Source organism: Ptychodera flava, chromosome 20 (genome assembly GCF_041260155.1).
Source record: "Ptychodera flava strain L36383 chromosome 20, AS_Pfla_20210202, whole genome shotgun sequence".
Lineage (NCBI taxonomy): Eukaryota > Metazoa > Hemichordata > Enteropneusta > Ptychoderidae > Ptychodera > Ptychodera flava.
The window spans coordinates 32,515,604-32,535,938 of record NC_091947.1 but is presented as its reverse complement, the minus strand read 5'-3'; the positions used below and the strand labels follow the sequence as shown (position 1 = coordinate 32,535,938).

At 37.0% G+C, this 20,335-nt stretch overlaps 1 protein-coding gene and 1 long non-coding RNA gene across 2 annotated transcripts; one reads left to right on the top strand and one right to left on the bottom strand.

Moving 5' to 3' along the window:
• Nucleotides 1-753: 753 nt before the first annotated feature.
• On the bottom strand, nt 754-2,628 carry LOC139120702 (uncharacterized). Its single transcript, XR_011549134.1, has 3 exons — nt 2,244-2,628; nt 1,189-1,394; nt 754-999 (listed from the first exon to the last, which is right to left on the bottom strand). It is a non-coding gene; the product is annotated as an uncharacterized lncRNA (long non-coding RNA).
• A 4,260-nt stretch (nt 2,629-6,888) lies between these two features.
• LOC139119655 (failed axon connections homolog) lies at nt 6,889-12,355 on the top strand. Its single transcript, XM_070683483.1, has 6 exons — nt 6,889-6,982; nt 7,702-7,831; nt 8,664-8,860; nt 9,671-9,876; nt 10,826-10,942; nt 11,862-12,355. The coding sequence occupies exons 1-6, from the start codon at nt 6,948-6,950 to the stop codon at nt 12,014-12,016; spliced, it is 840 nt and encodes a 279-aa protein (XP_070539584.1). The 5' UTR covers nt 6,889-6,947; the 3' UTR covers nt 12,017-12,355.
• Nucleotides 12,356-20,335: the final 7,980 nt, after the last annotated feature.

Sequence of the window (20,335 nt, the reverse complement as noted above, 5' to 3'; positions counted from 1 at the left end):
GAAGTTGTAGTGAAACCTGTAGATGGAGAGGAAATAAATGTTCAAGAAATTTTGCGGTGGTATCAGCTATCTCCAACCTTTAGAATGGGAACTTTATACCATTCCATTCAAGAATAATAATCAGGGGTCACCGTGCAAAATGTTGTACTGGAGAAACAATATTTACTGACACTTGAAATTCAAAATAGCCGCAATCCTCCGTTGGAGTTATTGCATGAGTTCAAGATTAGTTCCCACAAGCAGTATACTTAAAAACAAGCATCGTAAAAGTTTGAGAGTCCGAATATCTGTCCCCGAGGCGCGCCTCGGGGACAGATATTCGGACTCTCAAACTTTTACATTGTTTTTTCAGATAAACCACTCGTGGGGGTTCATTTTAAAGCTCTTGGTGTAAAAAAACTTTTCACCGGCGTAGTTTTTCGAAATTCGAAAATTTTATTTTTCTCCGTAGAGTTAACACAAGGATTGCGGCCATTTTGAACTTTAAATATCCGTAAATTTTGGATTATTTGTTTAGTTAGTACCAAAATTTGCACGATGACCCCCGATTTTTATTCTTGATTTGGAAAGACAATGGTTGAAGGATTCCTTAGAGAAAGTTTGAGCAAAAGTTTAAGTCTGTCATTTTGAGCTGCATCCAACCTTAATCGTGATCGGTTTTGTCGCCCTATCTGTATGTCGGATTTCCAGTGTTCATGTATCCCTGCATGGCAAAGAAAGTAGCTTACTTCAAATGATGGAAATCATGAAATTCAGGTGACAGCATGAAAGGGAAGTGATATCCCGAGTGATGAATGCTGGTTCCGATCAATGCTAGGAAACCAAATCCACGTCGTCATCAGATGTGACTTCATCAGGAAAGGCCCGACAAATATTGGTCCCGCATTGGAAATGATAAATTCGACTGGATGAGCGTATATGCACATGAGACCAAAGGGTGCCGTCCACTCATGGTGCTTCTTGTGTATTGTCTTATAAAGGTACGGATGATGGATCAGTCTGGAAAATATAATTGATAACATGAAGATTTATTGTGTGCCATGGAGGTACTTGAACTTTATCGCGACGAAAGAGAGGATCACTTTCAAGTGAAAACTTTGATTACATAAGTTTTTGATACACGTTCTTGGGCAAGTAAGGAAAATCAATCAAACAAACAAACGAACAATCATAATAAACTACACAAACCGATGTGAGTAGTAGAATAGTATTTCATCAACATTGGCTGCTACTATCAAATCGAACAGGATTCTGGGAATGGAAGGTACGTCATAGCCACAGCTCATACCACGCCATTTGCATGCTATGTAATGTCCGTACGCCATAAACGGAAGAACAACCATCATATTGATAAATGAGGTTTTCAAGACTTTTGGCAGAAGGCTTGTGTCAAGCTGAAAAATAAATCATCAACGTAAAAAACAATGGAGCGAATCAACATCATCATATAAGCTCTTGAGACAAGTCGGTCTTGTGTTAAGTGTTTTCATTCTAAGAATATGATTTCCTTAAACATCCTACTTAAGCCGATGCTCATAGAGGGTTTTGTAAAGCTTATTGTTTTTGGTTTGTTTTCGCACCGTGTTAAATACAGGTTATATGTTTCCCGCCCTCACAATATTCACCATACTGTCCAAATTACTAGTGCCCTTTTGTTTGAATTTTGTGCCCTCTCTATGAATTTAGAATATAATACACATGTACATCAACGGTCTGACGATATTAGCGAGACATTTAAGGTAGTAAAAGTCTCGAAGAAACTGGAAACTGTAAACTGACTCAAATTCACTCACTTTCAAAGTAAAGAATAAAACCCAGCGATCAACATGCACATTATAAAGAAAATAATTACCAAAAATTCAGCAAGGTCTGAAATTCAAAACAGCCGTTATCCCGATGAGGAAAGTTTTACTTTTCCCATAAAAAACAATGCGTCCAAAATGGGTTTTTCATGCATGCGGTATCATTCACTACACTAACTTCAAAGTGAGACAATTGAAGCAGCATAAGTATTGGACAACTTTGAAAGTCCAAATATTTTACCCGAAAAGCATTCTAGCTTAAGAAAAACGGGCTTTCAGAGTTAGCATTCTAAATCTGATAGATGGATTGCTGTCCAAAATATTCGCCGATGTACAATACTAATCATAATAACTTCAATGTGTATTTTAAAATTAAGTTCCAGTTTTTCACTATCTAACAAGTCAAGCCCTGCTGAAAAATTTGCCAAGCACTCAACTTACCGGCATATTTTTATCTCTTTGTACCTTGTATCGTGTCAGGAACTCTGGTTTCCCCTTTAGATCAAGGCATAGCAAGGCTAGATTTGTGACCCAGTACGTATAGTTACCGCTAAAAGCCACGTTCCTGACATTGTGTCGGTTGAGGAGGTGAGTGAAATACCAGAAAGTTGTTATTGAATCAAGATTGCGTTTGTAGCATCTACACTGTAAAGTTAAGTGTTCAAGGATAGAACACCAATTAAACGCCTTTTTGTAACACTTTTTGAACGCCTCCAGACGTTCAGAAATTTAACACTACGTGTTCAACCAACGTTCAATTTTTGAACACACGTGTGCAGATTTTGAACGCTACGTGTTCATCAGACATTATATTGAACACCATGGTGTTCCATACCTGAACACACGTTGCACAGGAAATGTGTTCAAAAAATTGAACGCTTTTACGCGTTCAAAGGGCTGTAACACTTTTTGAACGCATGGACGCCGTTCAACGATAAGTGTGTTAAAGGCTAGAACACATGATGCGCGCTGTTGAACACCTTTAATTTTGGGCGTTCACGGTATGTTCAAGCCTTGAAATAACATTACAGACCATTGATTTCCTGTAAAATTATTTTATTCTAAAAATACACGAAACATTTCTAGAGTAAAATACAATAATTTACTGTAAAATGGGTAAATAAACATTGCAACTTTGTATGTAAAGTTTGTCAGAGGAAAAAACCAACAGTGTTAACACCTTCCTATCAAAAACATAACCAATAAAAATCACCATATTGTGGATTACGTTTTATGTTCATACTTGTTTAAAACGTACAAAAATCATCTGAAAAAGCTCAAAATTTGGCATACTTTTTGTCTTGAAAAGACGTATATGTATGAAATGCATACTCCATTTTTGTAAGATGGTTTCTTAAAGACATTTCCTCCTATATGGACAATAGTAAATTTTGAAGAAAAAAGAAGTTAGTCAAGGCTTCTCTGGTGCACATGGCATATAGTTGTCCACACTAAAGTAAACACAACATGTCAAGTTGTCAAAGTGTCACAGTAAGACACAACATGCAGAAAGTGGGGGAAGTGGGTCCTTGGCAGGGTAAAACATATTTATTGTCCAACAAAGTCCTTCATAAAAAAAGGTTAGTTTGTTTGTAATATCTTTAAATAAACCCTGAAATAAATGGGTGACATTTCAAAAATATACCTCTCAGAAATTTAAAACATATTCGTAAAAACCTTTCAAATTCTGGTGTACCCTGGTATTAATTTTTATACAATTTTGTTTTATTAAAAAATGGTAAAAATCACCCTTAAAATGAAAAAATGAACATTTCATCATAACTTGAATATATCACATTTTGGTAATTCCCAATGTACAGTCTTAAAAATGTCTGAAATGTCTTTAATGCCAAAAAACACAAAGTTGCAAATTTCTGCATAATTTTAACAATCTGAAAAAGACTACCAGTAGAGAGATCTATGTCCTAAATATCAAAGCTGTTCGATTAGCAGTTTTGAAAAAGATTTTTTAAAGATTGTTTGACCAAATATGACAAAAATTGCCATGAAATATAAAAATTTGAGTATTTCATCACAACTAGCACAAATTTGACGATGGTCATTTTTAGAGACATGTTTACAAAATATTGAAGATGTCAGTAAAAGAGAAGAAGATTTTTTCCAAAAAATAGCAAAATTAGCCTCAAAAATATACAGTTGCATATTTCATCATAATTTGAACATATCTGATTAGGGTAATCCCTTGGGACCTGTAATCCAAATATTTAAGGATTCGCACAGGCTGTTTTGAAGAAAAACCTTTGGAAGTACAAATTCGAGGACAATGCTACACATCCACCTATTTAGCTGACAGCAAAGCTAAAAACCAGTTGCTAAGTACAAGAGACGTGTTGAGCTACAATACAAAATAATTTACGGTTTGGTAGCAGGCTATGATCAACTAAATGTTACAAGGGCATAAGCTTTCAAAGTACGTGAAGTCTCCTTCATCAGATGCAAGGGGGGGGGATGAAAAATTGAAGCAGAAAGTGACAGAAAATTCAGAGTGGAAATTTCAGAAAAATCAGTAATTCAGAGTGGACATTTTTACTCTGAATGGTCTGTCGCTTTGTTTCAGCTTTAATTTAAATAAGGGAGACTACACGTCTGTGAAAGCTCATTCCCCAGCAACATTTAGTTGATCATAGCATGCTACCAAAGCTTAGATTAATTCAGAACAAAAATACAGAAATTTATCAAAATTCAGTTACTGACCCTTGGAAGTTTAAATCTACATTAGAGATGAGCTGAGTTTCTCAAGCTTGTTTCCATACAGCTACCTCTACACTCATCTGTACCACCAGCTTCTATAACAACTCTTCGATTTTCAGTTAAATCCAACTTTTTACATCCTGAAAAATGCAACAATAGGTAATATGGCGAGATGAAACTTTAAATGAAAGACAAGGGGCTGATTATCATAAGGAAAAGTGGAGACTTTCATATACAGTGCCTCTCTTCAAAACTGTTACAAAATATTTGCTGCTTCTTGTGATCAATTGATTAAAATTAAAAAGCCAAACTCTCATATGCTGAAACAATACATTGTATATTCTACGATGTTAAACTGATGTTTTACATGCGATTGTGTTTACTAAAAGACATATGTTAGCTGTGATTACGCAGCGGTACTATGCAAGGCGTATCGATCGCGCTCAGGTCAAGGGTTATCACTACAGTTGTATTGTGATGACCCTTGACCCGAGTGAGATCGATCGATACGCCATGGCCAAAAGTACCACTGCGTATTCACAGCTAGTTGTTGGTATAGCAGCCACTGAAAGAAAAAAGGTTTTTTCACGTAGTTAAGCTATTTAAAGGTACAATACAATTAATTTCAAAGGACGATAATATAGATGCTTCAAAAATCGAATACCTTTTACTATTTTGGAGAGGAAACTTACCCTTTCTGGTCTTGCTTCCGCACGATCACGACTTCAGGGTGCGCTTACAAGAAAATGTCGCAACTTCCGTTTTGATGCATCATGGGATAGGAAAAGACACCAAACTTGAACACTAAGTGTTAAGAAGTAGAACGCCCCTTGCACGCCGATGTTAAATTAAAACGTTCATGGTGGTTTTCTGATTTTCTTTCTAATTTTTAAACTTTCAACCCGTAATAAACGTGTAAAATTATTTTGTATACTTCATTTTTAAAAAAAACATGCTTTCAGCAATTGTAGGCCGGAAATAATTTTCACTTAGTGTGAAATTCGTTACACCAAAATCCGTGTACTTTTGCCGGACAGTGAAGCAATAGTAAATTTAATATAGCCATTGTAAAGAAAAAAACACAAAAGACTGTTAATTGTTTCAGAGTATTGTAAAATTTCTGTGATGCTGAGTTTTTGAACACTTGAAGGAGATCGTTGTTAACACATAGTGTTCAGGTTTAGAACATCATTGTTAATATTATGAACACTAGTGTTAACAATATGAACACTAGCCGTTCAAATTTGAACACCGACATGTACATTTTGAACGCGTAAAGACGCGTCTAGCGTCCGCTATTTTTACAGTGTATGTTTTGTGCTTTTGAGTCAACACGACAACAATAACGCATGGCTTCAATACCCTGTGCATCAGACTCTAAAATGCACAGGTTTATCGGCTGCGATAGTCAGGATAGTTGTGATAGTTGTGATGCGACCCGTGTACAGAAATGCATCGACTGGTTGATAGGTTTTTACTACAGAGTTTGCTTATCTCTTATTTAGAGAGAGAGAAACACAGATCGTTTTATCACCAGAACAAATGCCATCCATTGCCTTTTCATGTACCACCATCGTATCCATAATATACTCACCAACTGAAAACATAAGGAATTCGCTTTCACCGAAGAAACGGTAGATTTTACCCCAGGAAGTCTGCAACAGCGGAGAATTGATCACATCGATGGCAGTGAGTGACTCGTCTGCCGCCATGTTTGCTTAGATGAGCCCCGTGTTGTCACGCCCTTCTATGTTGTTGGTGATATCAAGAGTATGGGTTCACAGTGCAAGGATTGGTCCAATGTACACCGGAAGAGTGTGCTACGCACTTCCATCTTACACTATGCACTTGCTTTGCCGCGGTTGTATGCAAAAAGATAACAACATCTTTTCTGGCAATAGCAAATCTCATTTTAGTAAATTTAACGACAAGGCACATTCAACATGTTGTATTGGCACTCAGATAATTTTTGGTTCAGTGTTAAGTAGATAACGTTATCAACAGTGATGATTATTTATTTGGCTTCTGTTTTGTTCGATCGAAGAGATTCGATCTGACTGCTCAAAACTCAACGATAATTTTCGTGTTCGTTATAATTTTATAATTTGTTTCAGAATTTATCGTACATTGGTAATTTCACATCGTTGAGTACCTATACAAGATGTTTCTTTGTCGGGGACATATTTCTGTAAGTGTGCTATTTCAACATTCTATATGGTAGCGGAATTTTGTGATGGGGTACACAGATAGTTCACTATTTTAGACACTGCGCTGCGCTGCCCAGCATTCATGTGATCACAAGAAATGAATATTCATTAGTAGCGAAATGCTCTGAACTTTGTACTTTGTATCGGCAAAATGTAGGGCACTGTGAGGTCAAGATAAAAGTGTGAATCGGCAATTTTATTCCCTGGTACTGCTGACTGCATCATCATGGCTTCTAGCTCGAGAGAATCGTCTGCACGCAGGTATCTGACATGCTTACTTTGTGATTAGATGTGATTTGTAATTAATGCAGACACACGGTATTTTCTAGCTCTTTCTCTACGTGAACATTATGCTGACGCGCACACAAAGACTCTCTGTTAACTGTTTAAAGGTGAGGCCACTGTGTCCATGGGTTGCTGAGTCCATACCCGTTGTGTTGGTTTTTAACGTGTTTTGTTTTCTTTTGTGCAAGCGGCGTGAGAAGAAGTTTAAGTCAAAATCAGGACGTATACGACAGAAAACCTATCAGAATTCCACCGTCACAGCTACGGACCCACAACTGTCAATAGACAGCGCTTTTCATTCCCATGTTTTATGCTTTGTCGGCTCTTAAATTTCAAGTTTATATCGGATATTGGGAAATAATCCCTGAATTTCATTGAAATAGCAATAATTACAGATAGATGTCACTGCAGTCTCGGACTGTGAAGACAGCAACAAACGAAGCCCACTTTTCAAAGCAAGAGGAATTGGCTTTCAATAAACATGCCAGTGTTTAATTTGAGCAATATTTGTTATCACATATTTTATATTGACGTAGTAGTAAACACATAATTTAACGCAGCCAACGTGAACACAAATACGGTAAGGACCGACCATTGCCATCTGAGACATGCCACCGTCCTCCAAGATTAAATTAGACAGGTTACTTATTCCACAAACAATGTTTCAAGCTAAATACTTTTAAATTACTTTTCAGCAATAAGAAAGGATTTCCCAGAGACACCGTCGTGCTTCATCAGATCGGTCGTGGTAAATATGCACCTAGTATTTCACCATTTCCTATCAAACTGGAAACTTACTTGAGATTTGCAAACATCCCATATGTGGTGAGTAAATCAACATTTTTATAATACCGACGTCTTTCATACAAAATAATATTTTTACATTACATAATGAATAATACATATATGTGTGTGTCTGTGTATGTCTGTGTGTGTAAGTACGTAGGTACGTATATATGTATCCAGTCAATAACCGTTACTACACATATACAACCCTTTTCAGAATTAGAGCTCGAAGCCACTGCAGTGAACTGCAATAAAACTGCTTACACTAATTAGTTTCAGCTGTAGCCGTGGCCACTTTGGTGTTGAACAAGGCTACTTGATAAAGACCAAAAAGTCTGCTTGTACAAAGGCAAAACTAGCTCTGTCTGAGGCTCGAGTTGTAAATGAGAGTTTACGATTGGCACCCTGTGTTCAAGATTAATATACAATGTAACATTACCATGCACTGGTCCATGTACAAATCTTTTTTATTTCAACTTCCCCAGACAAACTGTCTGCATGGGACATACAATGTTGTCGACTTTGCCAGCTGGCTACAGCTGAAACTAATTAGTGTGAGCAGTTTTATTGCAGTTCACTGCAGTGGCTTCGCGCTCTAATCCTGAAAAGGGTTGTATATGTAGATGGAATCTTACATGTGTGGGTAAACTGTATCGTAGGTCATGGTAGCTGATAGCACAAAGTCCGATTAAAAGGGTAACTGCTCATATTACTACCATACAGTTGTATTCAAAGTGTCAAAACATGTTGGCGTGACACATTGTCCTTACAAAAGAGTGTTAAAACAATAACTCGTGAAAACCGCATTTATACTTTCAGCTGACGTTTAAATATATAAAAATGTTATTGCTAGTTCTTTTGTCGTTGTCAGAGTGTCCATGGTACCAAGACATCATCAAAAGGTAAAATTCCATGGATAGAATTCAACGGAGAGGTGGTTAACGACACCAGTTTCATCATTGACTTTCTCAACAAAAAATTCAACGTCGATCTCAACAGTCATTTAAGTCCCACAGACAGAGCCATTGCAAGGGCGTTCCAGAAGATGGTTGAGGAAAACCTTTTCTGGTAAACACATTATTCATAATTTGGTGTTGCCTTTGTCAAATTGTGACATTGTTGGTGTCATCGCAGGAGTAAATATAGTTAAAACCTCAGTAGCTGTATTATTTCGTATCGTACAAAAGTTTTTAGCAGCGCTCTTATGTTTATGTTCTCCCCATCAGATATTATGTATTAATTAAGACTGTGGTAGAAAAATTAACTGAGTAAATTTGAGTCTGAGAGAAAATGTGTTTGAGGAAACCCAAAATATAACCGCTAATTTACGATTCTCGTTCGATGGATATTTCTCTAATTAACAAAATAATTATATACTTCAACACGCTGAAAAGAGTACGAAACACATTCTGTATACATCATTACTGACATAGAAAGTTAAGGCAGCCTGTGCCTCTGGGGACACATATTTGGATTCTGAAAATTTTACTCTACCTCGCATGGGACTCATTTTGAAACTTATCCAGCAAACGAGGTGTTCACCGCCTTGTTTTGTGAAGGTAGACAAATTTAAGCCCCCATAGCATTGTGGATACCGATTTGAAGTTAAAATATCATGCAATTTAGGTGATTTGTTTCAAACACCAACATTTACACGGTTACTGGCCCTGGCTTTTATTCTCAGTTATGAAAGAGAATAAATAGGTTTTTCGTCAGGGAAGTTCGAGTAAAAGTTAAAAATGTACAGTTTCTTCTTGCCTTAATGCCTGCCGTGCAACTAATACATTTTGAAAATCGCCGTCTAGGTCATACTTGACTTGCGTATTTTGAAGAATGGGTTCAGGACTATTTAAAATGTCAATTAGTTATTCGCATCAGGTCTTTGGTATATTCGAGATGGTTCGACAAGCAAACGAAATTCGAGACACTAGCTCCGAACAGTTTCATCTACACATGGGTGATAGCAACATATCTGAAAAATGGCGCCAAGAAGAACATGCATGGTCATGGAATTGGCCGGCACAGCAAGGAGGAAATCTACCATATCGCTGAAAAGGACATTCGAGCACTGTCTGTCTTCCTTGGTAGGTTTGTTGATTGCTCATCATGATCACTTCCAGCATTCATGGTTCCTTCGAATTCACGTCAATTTTATCTCTTCAATCAGACATATTGACCTGTTCTTAAGAAAAGGTACAACATATTCTACTTAGTTTCTGATCACTTCCTATCTACATTTGAGATCACCCAACCTTAACAGCGCCTCATATTACTGAAATTATTATGCTCGTTTGCTGACATACAATTATGAAAATTCAATCGTTTTGTGACATTCATCGGAGATCGGGTCCTCATTTTGGTGAATAAACATCACTTATGTGCATACGAAGGAAAGACAGTCTATTTAAATAACGAACGACATCTAGAGCTGTCATATTGCCATCGTCGTAAATTACATCCCCCTTTACGACAACAGCTCTGCGTTACACTATACACACTATAAATAATTTGTATAGCGCCTAGTATCCATCAGCAGTGTTCACTTGCGCTTTACACTAGGTCACAGGTAAGCTCTCTTGAAGAAATGAGCCTTAAGCATAGATCTGAAGGTGCGAATGTCCGGGGCTAATCGAATATGAGCTGGCAACAAACTGCTGAACGAGTGAAATGGTGTTTACGTACATAGTCCAATCCAGCATGGCCTGGTCCGGAAAACTTGTAAAATAAGATCAAATGTCGAAACTGATGTCCACTGAGTACAACAGCATGGGTCACTGGGTATTTAAACATCCACTGGTATGAGCAATAAGTCCTTCCGCGTGCAATGGATGTGGAAAACAGAACTTTTCAAGACAGCTTCTGTGTAGGGGCAGCCTGTTAGGCGCACATCTGTTCCACGGGTCACCGTGAAAAATTTACCTAAAGAGGTAACCTAAAGAGATTTTTTTCATTGGTTCGCGAAGCGGAAATCATGCTCTGCCTCATGAAAATGCAAGTTGTTACGTATCTCATTCACATTTCATTTTTTTTCAGGTGACAAGTGTTTTCTATTTGGAGACGAACCTTGTGAAGAAGACTGCGCTGTCTTTGGTCTTTTATCACAATTTGTTTGGCAAAGTCCAGCCACTCCGCAAGAGGCTCTCGTGAAAGGTAAGGATTGTCATACTTTCAACAATGCAACCAGTTGCAAGGTGTACAATCTGTCAACCCCATGCATGCATCTGTTGTTACTTCAACAGATTCACCGTCTCAGGTTTTTTTTTTGCGACAAAGACAAACCTACTTTCATCAACCAACGAATTATAACTCGTTTTATTATGGAACCTTTGCCAGGACATTGATGGCATTTTTATTGGCATAAAAAGATATAAAAATTACAATCGTAGTATTTTTAAGTCTTTTACTTTTCCTTATGACCATTTATAATCTTCATAAAGCCGCATATTCTGTATACTAAACTAAAGAAGCACAATAGTTTCAAAATAATTCAATTTGTTAAATTTTAACAGGTCAGCGACTTTTGTTTTACTCACAAACCTCCCTAGCCCCTTATCAGACATATCACATATTGCCGCCACTTTGTATCAGTTTTCTGGTAGTTAAGCAGGCGTTTGACGTCTCATTATTTGGAGATGGATAACCTTGAGTTTTGACATTGTTGCAAAGCAATTTAGCCATTTCAGGCCTAACGTCTTACCAAAACTGCAGTATATGTATAATTGTGTACATAAGTACATGTAAGTCTTCAAAGCCACTTGTATATTCGATTTGAAGAATTGACCGAAGACCTGCTGGATATTTGCATTGACCTTCTACGGTCGCTCATTTGCTGCCGTTAGGTGGCGTCACTCTTTCTGAAGATCATTTAGGGTTGAAAAGGCAAGGGAAAGCGTTTTTGAGACTGAAATCGCCTACAAACAGAGAAAACAAGAGAATCTGAATGACAAAATTTCTATCGAATGTACAAATTACTAGCGTGATGCGACAACTGTACACCCGGACGTGTATAAGTTGAAGAAACAACTCGGTCGGATTATAACATCCACACGTTATTCTGATTCTTTTTCAGGTGATTGCAAAAATCTTGAAGAATACTGCTACAGGATGAAAGAAAGGTTTTGGCCCGATTGGGAGCAGTGCATTTTGGGAGATAGAGAACTCAGATCCTTCATCGAATGTCCAGATACAGACCCTTCTGTGATGAAAAAGGAAGACAAAGAATAACGTTGATTGCTACAAATACCGAGATTCTACCATTTATCTATTGATATTCTTAGAATGTCTTTCCTTTATGGATCGATCGAAAAATGTAATAGAGGGGTGGTGAAAAATTCGAAAAACCCAGGACGAAAAACGTTTTGTAATTTTTTTTAATCGGAGAAAACTAATATGCATCCATTCGACATATAATATTTGTCATAGTTGGGATCGCTAAAACTGCACGGTTGCATCGTGGTCACCCCTTCCAAAGATAGTGGTCAATCCTTCATCCTTTACATTGTCAAGCTATACAGTATCGTCAGTTTTACCATGTGAATCATGGCACATGCATGTTGTGTCAGAATTTTTTTCCTTTTCAACGCATAAAGTAACATTTACAACTAAACACATCGTTACGAGTATCGTTTACTGCAGAATAACTACTGTACCGTGACTTTTATTGTGGACTAAGTGGACTTGAACGTATTCAGTACGTCATTCTAGGGAACCGATGTTTTAATAAGCATGTGTCATTCTGTTATCGTGAAAATCGTTGTAGAGCTCTAACGTCGCTCTCTCTGTACGACCTGATGGAAATTATATTTTCTTTAATTTCAGAATCAATTTACACTGTCAATCCGCGACTTTCTGTTTAAACATAAAAGCGAACGATACACAACACATATTGGGTGAAGCGAATTGCGGATTACAAATTAAAGGAAAAAATACTGATGAGATTTCTTGGTTATTCTTCTGGGTGACCCTGAATTTGGTCAACACGTTTCAGTCAATGTTTGCTAAACTTCTGTACCACACGATAAAGTTTTAATTGATCACACGTTTGTACATCCACGAAGACAATCTACAATTTTTAATGAAAAAACATGTCATTACTCACAGTAAAATATGATATGGACACGGTAAAGGATATTACTCCATGAAGATAAAATGAATAAACTGCTCCTTTACAAATTATGATATTGCATAATCATCTAATGATATTAATTAATAATTTTGATCAACTCCTGCTGATGTAAAAATCATGCATGACCGTAAAGTCACATTGGAAGATGTCTGGTAGAATATTTCATGCTCTCGGCAATTTTTCGTAAGCTGGTAGCTACAAGTCAATGTGTCTTGTCCAACTCTACAATGCGTTAACTTTCCAGTCGTAAAAAGACCGATAAAGAAACAATAATTGAATAACAAATAGTTGAATAATGTTGAATAAATAGACAAAGAAGAATCCATAGTTTTGGGCCAAAACTTACACTAAGTTTTATTATTTAAGTACAAATGTAGAAGAATTTTGCCAAAACACAATCGACTAACAAAAAGAAAAGCAAATACAATAAGACAGTTCTTTTCTATCCCTGGCACTATTACTTCAAGTCACTATATTAATCTGTTCCGCGACTCGTGTTATGTCATGAGTTTCCTAAGCCTTCATTGTCTACACGCGGGCATGTAGGCAAAAATGAAAAATAAATCATTTTAGGAAATACCTTGAGGGTTAAATTGCACTTCTCGCCGATTTGTCATGTCATACCTTCTCTTCTTTACACTCTACCGAAGTCCAGCCTTCGGTCTCACAAGCTCACACTTCTATTAAATGCATGGTTCAAGTGAAAGTAATAATTAAACAAAATCTGGAACTATTTTGTCACATTTCATGACTTTTATCTCGAAAAAATCTGAAAATGTATGAACGCCATTAAATTTTCATAAGAAACACGTAGGCCTTGTAACTGAATAGTATCTTCAACTGTAGATAATTTTCATTATTTCTATGCAGTCTATCAAATATAGTTTCTTGCTTTGTCACTTAAAACTGCTGATGCAATTGATTTTTATTTAAAAAAACTAATTAAATTGAAAACATTCAGCGAAGTTTGTTTGTACTGCACTGAAAATTAATTGGCTTCGTGCCAACGCAAGGGACGTCAAGTGTACTACGGAGCAGTAGATCCACTCATATCGCGCGTGCCGCATCCCTCAAAATTTACCATAGAATTAGTTTATACGGACGATTAATGGAGGGAGGTGTATAATAATAGGGTTATACACAAAATACGGCCCTGCATGGACGAGGGCTCAGTGAGTGACGTATTGGACTCGCCTTCGGCTCGTCCAATACGTCACTCACTGAGCCCTCGTCCATACAGGGCCGTATTTTGTGAATGACCCTATAATATTCAGTATGTCGACAATACCTGTATATGTAAACACTATTGATGATAATGTATGACAAGCATTTTTTTAAACCTTCTTAAACAATTTTTATGCCAGTAAAAACTTCCAGAGCGGTGAATTTAACCCTAGTTAATTTATTTAAAATTGTGCTCAAAAAAACGAAGCAAGATATAAAAAATCTGAGATACGCTTTGGAAGAATGTTCTGACAGCTTTCATTCCAGCAAGTTTGAGTCATATATTTTGAAGTATTGAGACAAAACATAGGGAAAACCGATTTTTGAAAGGCTATGCAAATTACCTGTCACGTGATAGTTATGTAAATGATGGTGACACTGTGGTTACCAAAATGTGCCCCTGTATCTGGGCTTTCAGGAAATGTATAATTTACAGGGGTTCTGAGCTTATTAACCACCAGAGAATTGTCAGATTAAAAACGTCAATTTCTTGTCTTGGAACCTTAACAATGTTGATTATGGGATTTTGAAGTTTTATCAGCACAGCCCCGCTGGATAAATCTTTATACCACCAGTTTATGATTTCAGCTGTCTACAGTTCGCACTTAAAAAGACAGAATGGAAAATCACACTTTATTGATCAATGTTGTGACGACCGTATCATGAAAGATCACGTAGAGGTCAATTCGGGTCATGTCTAGACCTTCCAGGGATTATTAATAAATTACATTGTAAACGTGAGTTCATGAAATTTCCAATGTGGACGATAACTAGTTATAGCATTTTCAGATATAAATAAATGGGTTTGTTATAAATAAAATTATTGTTTGTTTTTTCCTAGCGTCACGCTGGTCAAGGTCCAAAATGCATTTGCGCACGATGGCGAAGAATGGCGCGGCGGCGCAGTTTCAAAACTCACTGGCTAGATATGAATTTCATTCCTTTGACAATGCACATACTTGTATTCAAGAAATTAATATTCATCAACAGCATCTGAATTCAGAGCAGTTTTCATTCTGTATGACGTGAATCTTGATCAGCTCTAACTTTTGCACAATGATTGGTCCACGGTACATCTATAGAGGGACCATGATTGGTCTAATGTAAATTACACATCTATAATATGTTATTTTGACACTGTGCACGGTTATCTCAGTGGTATTGAATATTGATACAGAAGCTTTTGTCTACCATAACTCAAAGTAAGTTTGCATCACATTTGTCCTCTATAATCTCTGACAGAATCGTTGATTCTCTACAATCAACTGCCAAACTGGTATTCCTGTTAAGTCTCAGTGTAACCCTGGTATTTCTTCTAATGCATTTCTAATATCGAGTGACCTTGGTCGTCCAACGTCTATATTTTTCTCATGAGAAAAGACTCATGCAACGCTAACGTATGTGTTGATGATATGAAAAAACAGCGAAAGCAGCTCTAGCCATAATTTGAAGGATTAACCATTTTCAATCATACCTTTGTGTTAGACACTTCACTATTATTACGGATCACAACCCGCTGAAATATTCAATGACCAATAGAGTGTCTACAGGTCGACTCGCCCCCTGGTCGTTGACCTTGCAGGAGTATGACTGTGAAATTCATTACCGCCCGGGGAAAATCATAAAGTATGTAAATACAGAATGATGCTCTTTCCAGACGGTGTGATGTGATGAAGACAATAGTGACTTTATTATCGCAGCGACAAACAACCCTGGACTTCAATTTAAGACCGAGTCGGTGAATTGCTATGTTGCCCTTTGACTTTACAACCGATGATGAACTTTCCCTCGATAAAAAAGACAGCCAGGAAAGTTGTTCCACACGCTGACCAGTATGTTATTAAAGATAGTGTACCACAGAATACCACTGATCTTGCATAATTTTGAAGTAATGATGCAGTAAAAGTGAGCATGTTGTTGTCATTCTGTGAACATAGATTCTAGATTCTAGAGAGTTATCGATATCAGTTAACTTAGCAAAAGGTAGAAATTTGAGCAGAATATATTAGTATGCCGAGCGAGTATTTCCACCAATTTTCATAGCAGTGAGCCTACAATCTATTTAATACATGAAGTGACGTTTACCAGAAAACCATAGATGTGACAGTAAATTTTGTTGGAGAAATAGATTTAAAGTCTTTCTGAGAGTGAAGAGCGGTTTTTCAAAGATAACAGCAGAACTGGATTCTAGGTAAATTTCAACATGTGTAGGGTAAAATGACAGGTTTTCGGACTCTCAATTTTTCACAATACTGTTAAGGTCTGCAGCTTGTGTGGACTCAAGTAGCAGAAGAATAGCTGTGACATTGAACTGTGCCTGTAGTGGATCATTTTGGAGGAAGTCATACTCATAGTTGACTGTAGTACTGTTTGCAAATGTCGCGCACGGTCAGTTCGAATTCAACAAAAAACCTTGCCCACAAATATCTATGGTGAGCTGATATAATGAAATTGGGGACTTTGAACCCAGTAGGCTGAGAACATGTTGGTATTCTTTTACTATTCGCTTGTTGGTTTAACTCGTCTTGGCCTGCTGAGAGGTACTGTGGATCTTCAAAGTATTGACTACACGAGACGTCAAGAGTTCTTTGGTACTACAGACTTTATTTCTTGGTAGACAAGCTTGACAGGTGCCATCGCCCAAGATATACTTCTCCCATTGTGTAAATGTCTAGGACTACTCACTGGTCGCTCTGTACTTTTGTCTGTCTGCTGTATTCCTCCTCTCGTATTGTTTTAGAATGGGATATTAAACGTACCCTTAAGGTGAAGTACTACGAATTACGTCAAAATTAAGTTGTGGTGTCATTTTCTTGAAACTTTGCACAAATATTCTTGGAAGTTGTGCAAGTGCAAAAATAAAATAAAAAATGGGGGTCACAACGCTCGTTTCCATGGAAACGGACGTTAAAATGGCGTCGTTAGAAATAAATAAAAATGATATAATTCACTTAAACTAAAGAAAGCAATTATAAAAAGCTTAGCAAATGAGTTAATTTTAATAAATACCAAGACTTAAGGTCCATATCTATCGAATGTACAGTTTTCATGATGTTTGTAAAGAAATTTTTACATAAGTATCGATTACAAAATGACGATATATAAAATTTTATCACTACATAATTTTCGAACTTTCTTCCTGTCGCTTTGAATGGTGTCATTTTGACCAAACTTGGAGAATAAAATCCTGACATAATACCATTAAGTTTACACTTTTAATAAAAGGGTGTCACCACGCTACTTTTTACAATATCTCCAGGTGAATGGGTAATATGCGCCATGTAAATGGGAGAGAAATGTTAATTTTTAGCTCATATTGAATAAAAACAAGCTTCCTAGGGGGTCAAAATATGACAAGGTTATAGGTCACATGTATTTTTAAGAGACTGGGTCAAAAAATTAGGTAAAAGCGCAATTTCAACAATGACAGGTGATGTTAAATACATGCGCTACAAAGTAACCCATTTGCGACAGGCTAGAGCTAAGTCTGCGCAGAAATGTTCTAAAGCGTGTGCGCGTCCGAATTCGTCGCCCTTTACCTTAAAGGCGTGGTTTTGATCATACAGTTGACATGAGTTAAAGATAATACCCGTAAATATTATTAATACAGGGCTTGATCTAAAATTTACATCTCACAATTAACATTCAAACGTCACTTTGACACGTTATAAACCCATTCTCATATTCCTTCATTATGTGTTGACTGCCTTCATGATTCTTAATATAATTCAAATGTATTCTTGTTTTCTTCCAGATTTCGTAAACATCCTTATAACGTAATTAGCGTCTTAGTGTATTTGCTGCAAATATGGACTGTATTCACATCGATATATGTAATTGAGATCTTGTTGTTTTAATTGATATTTTTGCTGGTGCCTATGACCATAGTGAATAAATCCTTGTGTGAGATAAACTATCTCCGCAACAACAACCTGTCCCACAGTGTTATTGGTGTACCCGTCGAGCGCCCTCACACTGCGAGGCCAGAATGTGCCTCGGGTAAGCTGAACTATTCAAGATCTCAAATTTGTGTTACTCTATGAAAGTCTTTAAAAGGTTAAAAGAAGAAATGAATCGACAAAAAGTAAATAGTTTTGCTTTAAATATTAAAGGCACTTGAGCTGCAACGTTAGGTATTATTTTCATGATTTTATATTTAGATTATAATTAGTTCATGGAAATTTTCTTACTCAAAGATGTTTACTCAAGTAATCATCCACTGCGGGGACTGCATGGAGAGGTTTCAGTAAAGGGCGATTTCTCAGATCCGGGCTTTCGAGATGAGAGACGCTCTGTGCCAGTGTAGTTTGGTCTTCGAATTTTAGAGTCCCGAGTTTTATAAAGCATAATTTTATTCTTATTTTTATGTTTCTGCCTTTCCTCTTCTGTTTGTTTCTATTGTTCTACCAATATTAGAACACAACATAATAACAGGCCAAGCTGACAGGTTGGAATTCATCTAAGTTTTTATACGAACTGATAATGGTATATGATGTAATTGTGGCACACTCTCCGTTTTATAGCATGCCTGAACTGCAGAAACTTTTTTGAAGTTGAACTATTGCCTTTATGTCGTGCATTATCAAACTTGTTTCTTTCCAGTTCTCAACATATTTCGTTTTAGTATAATAAAAAGGTTCATTAAAATGCACATGCATTCCTGTTGAAGTCACATTGACATACTTTGGGACCATATTTACAAATGTAGCTTCTGTTGAAAAATTGTCTTTGTTGACATAATTTTAGTGCGGAGTACTTTCTTTCTTTTTATTATCAATATAGCGATATCCCACATGGAAAAAGTTTTCAAGTCTTTATGGCGAATCATCTTTACACACATTTTCCGATTACATTTTCCAAAGTAATAATGATAACTACCGTTTACGTCATGAAAGCAGAGTAAAATGTATGTAGCTCTTATCGCCTTCAAAGAACAAAAATGGCAGTTTTAATGAAGTAATTTTTTCAAAGACAAAATGCACACCTACCGACAATGGAAATAAAACTGCCATCTCCATTATTTAGTAAAAATGAATGAATATTTTTTTACTTGCCTCACAGGCTCGAAGTCGGCGCTTCTCGCCGCGCCATCCTCTGTTGACGGTATCTTGCATGAACCGGAGAGGCGTTTCAAGTGTGCAGTGCCCTGTCCGGGTCTTGAACTGTGTGAACTTGAAGTCTATCGTTTGTGAGACCTGAACTCTACCACTGCGCCAAGTCATTTTGCCCACCTCCACCCTCGGTGGTTCACAATTTCATCAATCTTGACAAATTAATTCTCACTTTTGATCCAACTACTAGTATTCTTTTTTTTTCAACTGCATGGTAGCACTAAGTGTGGAGAGTTTATTGCAGTTTCTTTATTACATCTCAGTCAGATTTAGAGCAGTTCTTTTGAATCGTAATATGAAGGTACAAGCTTGTACCTCCATGATCATAGTGTGTTATTGCTTTCGTTAATATATCAGAGGCCTTGAAAACCATCAGAGTAGATCCTGTCAGAGAGTACCGATTTGATCTTTGATGGTAAACATTGTAGGGATATGTTTACAGAAATCCACTCAGTGGTATATAGTACGAGTTTTTGAAGATTAGATTTCTCCTTCATCAGATACTGTAGTGGAAGCAAAGACCTTGTCGTGGGACCGTGACCAAATCAAAGTACCCAGAAAATTATTCAGTGTGAAAATATTAGACTCGGGTAACAAAAAGGGCGTATGAGGTGTGAAAAACAACACAAGTGTTAAAATGAGCGTAACAATGGCAACAAGTGAAACTGGCAACAGTAATCTTGCTTGTACTCCTTCCATGTTTGTTTAGTGCAAGAAAATAAATGTCTTGACAAGTCCTCAGACTCAAACTTTGATATTTCAAGGTGACCAGTGCCAAAGGACTAAAATCTCTCATCATCCAGTGAACAAATTGTTTTGAAACCCCCTTCCAATAGCCTTGTTGATATGTACTTATGCACATTACTGCACGGTTACTCTACCGATACCACTGTGACTGTTTCTCAGTACAGCCAGAGGAGTCTCCCTTCCATTATTACAGTCAGCTATCGTCTCCCCACTACCTAAGAATGCTTCTCTTTACAGTAACAATCGAAAAAAGTATCACAAGTATCAAATTTGAAACTGCTTTCTAAAATCAAGAGAAAAGTTGTCGCTCCTGACATAAAACTCGCTGCCGAAACC

Bases quoted from the DNA above. Each gene is read 5' to 3' on its own strand.
- LOC139119655 (XM_070683483.1), top strand. From the start codon at position 6,948: ATGGCTTCTAGCTCGAGAGAATCGTCTGCACGCAG. The intron at 7,832-8,663 runs GTGAGTAAATCA...TGTCGTTGTCAG, and splicing joins TTGCAAACATCCCATATGTG to AGTGTCCATGGTACCAAGAC. The intron at 8,861-9,670 runs GTAAACACATTA...TATTCGCATCAG, and splicing joins GTTGAGGAAAACCTTTTCTG to GTCTTTGGTATATTCGAGAT.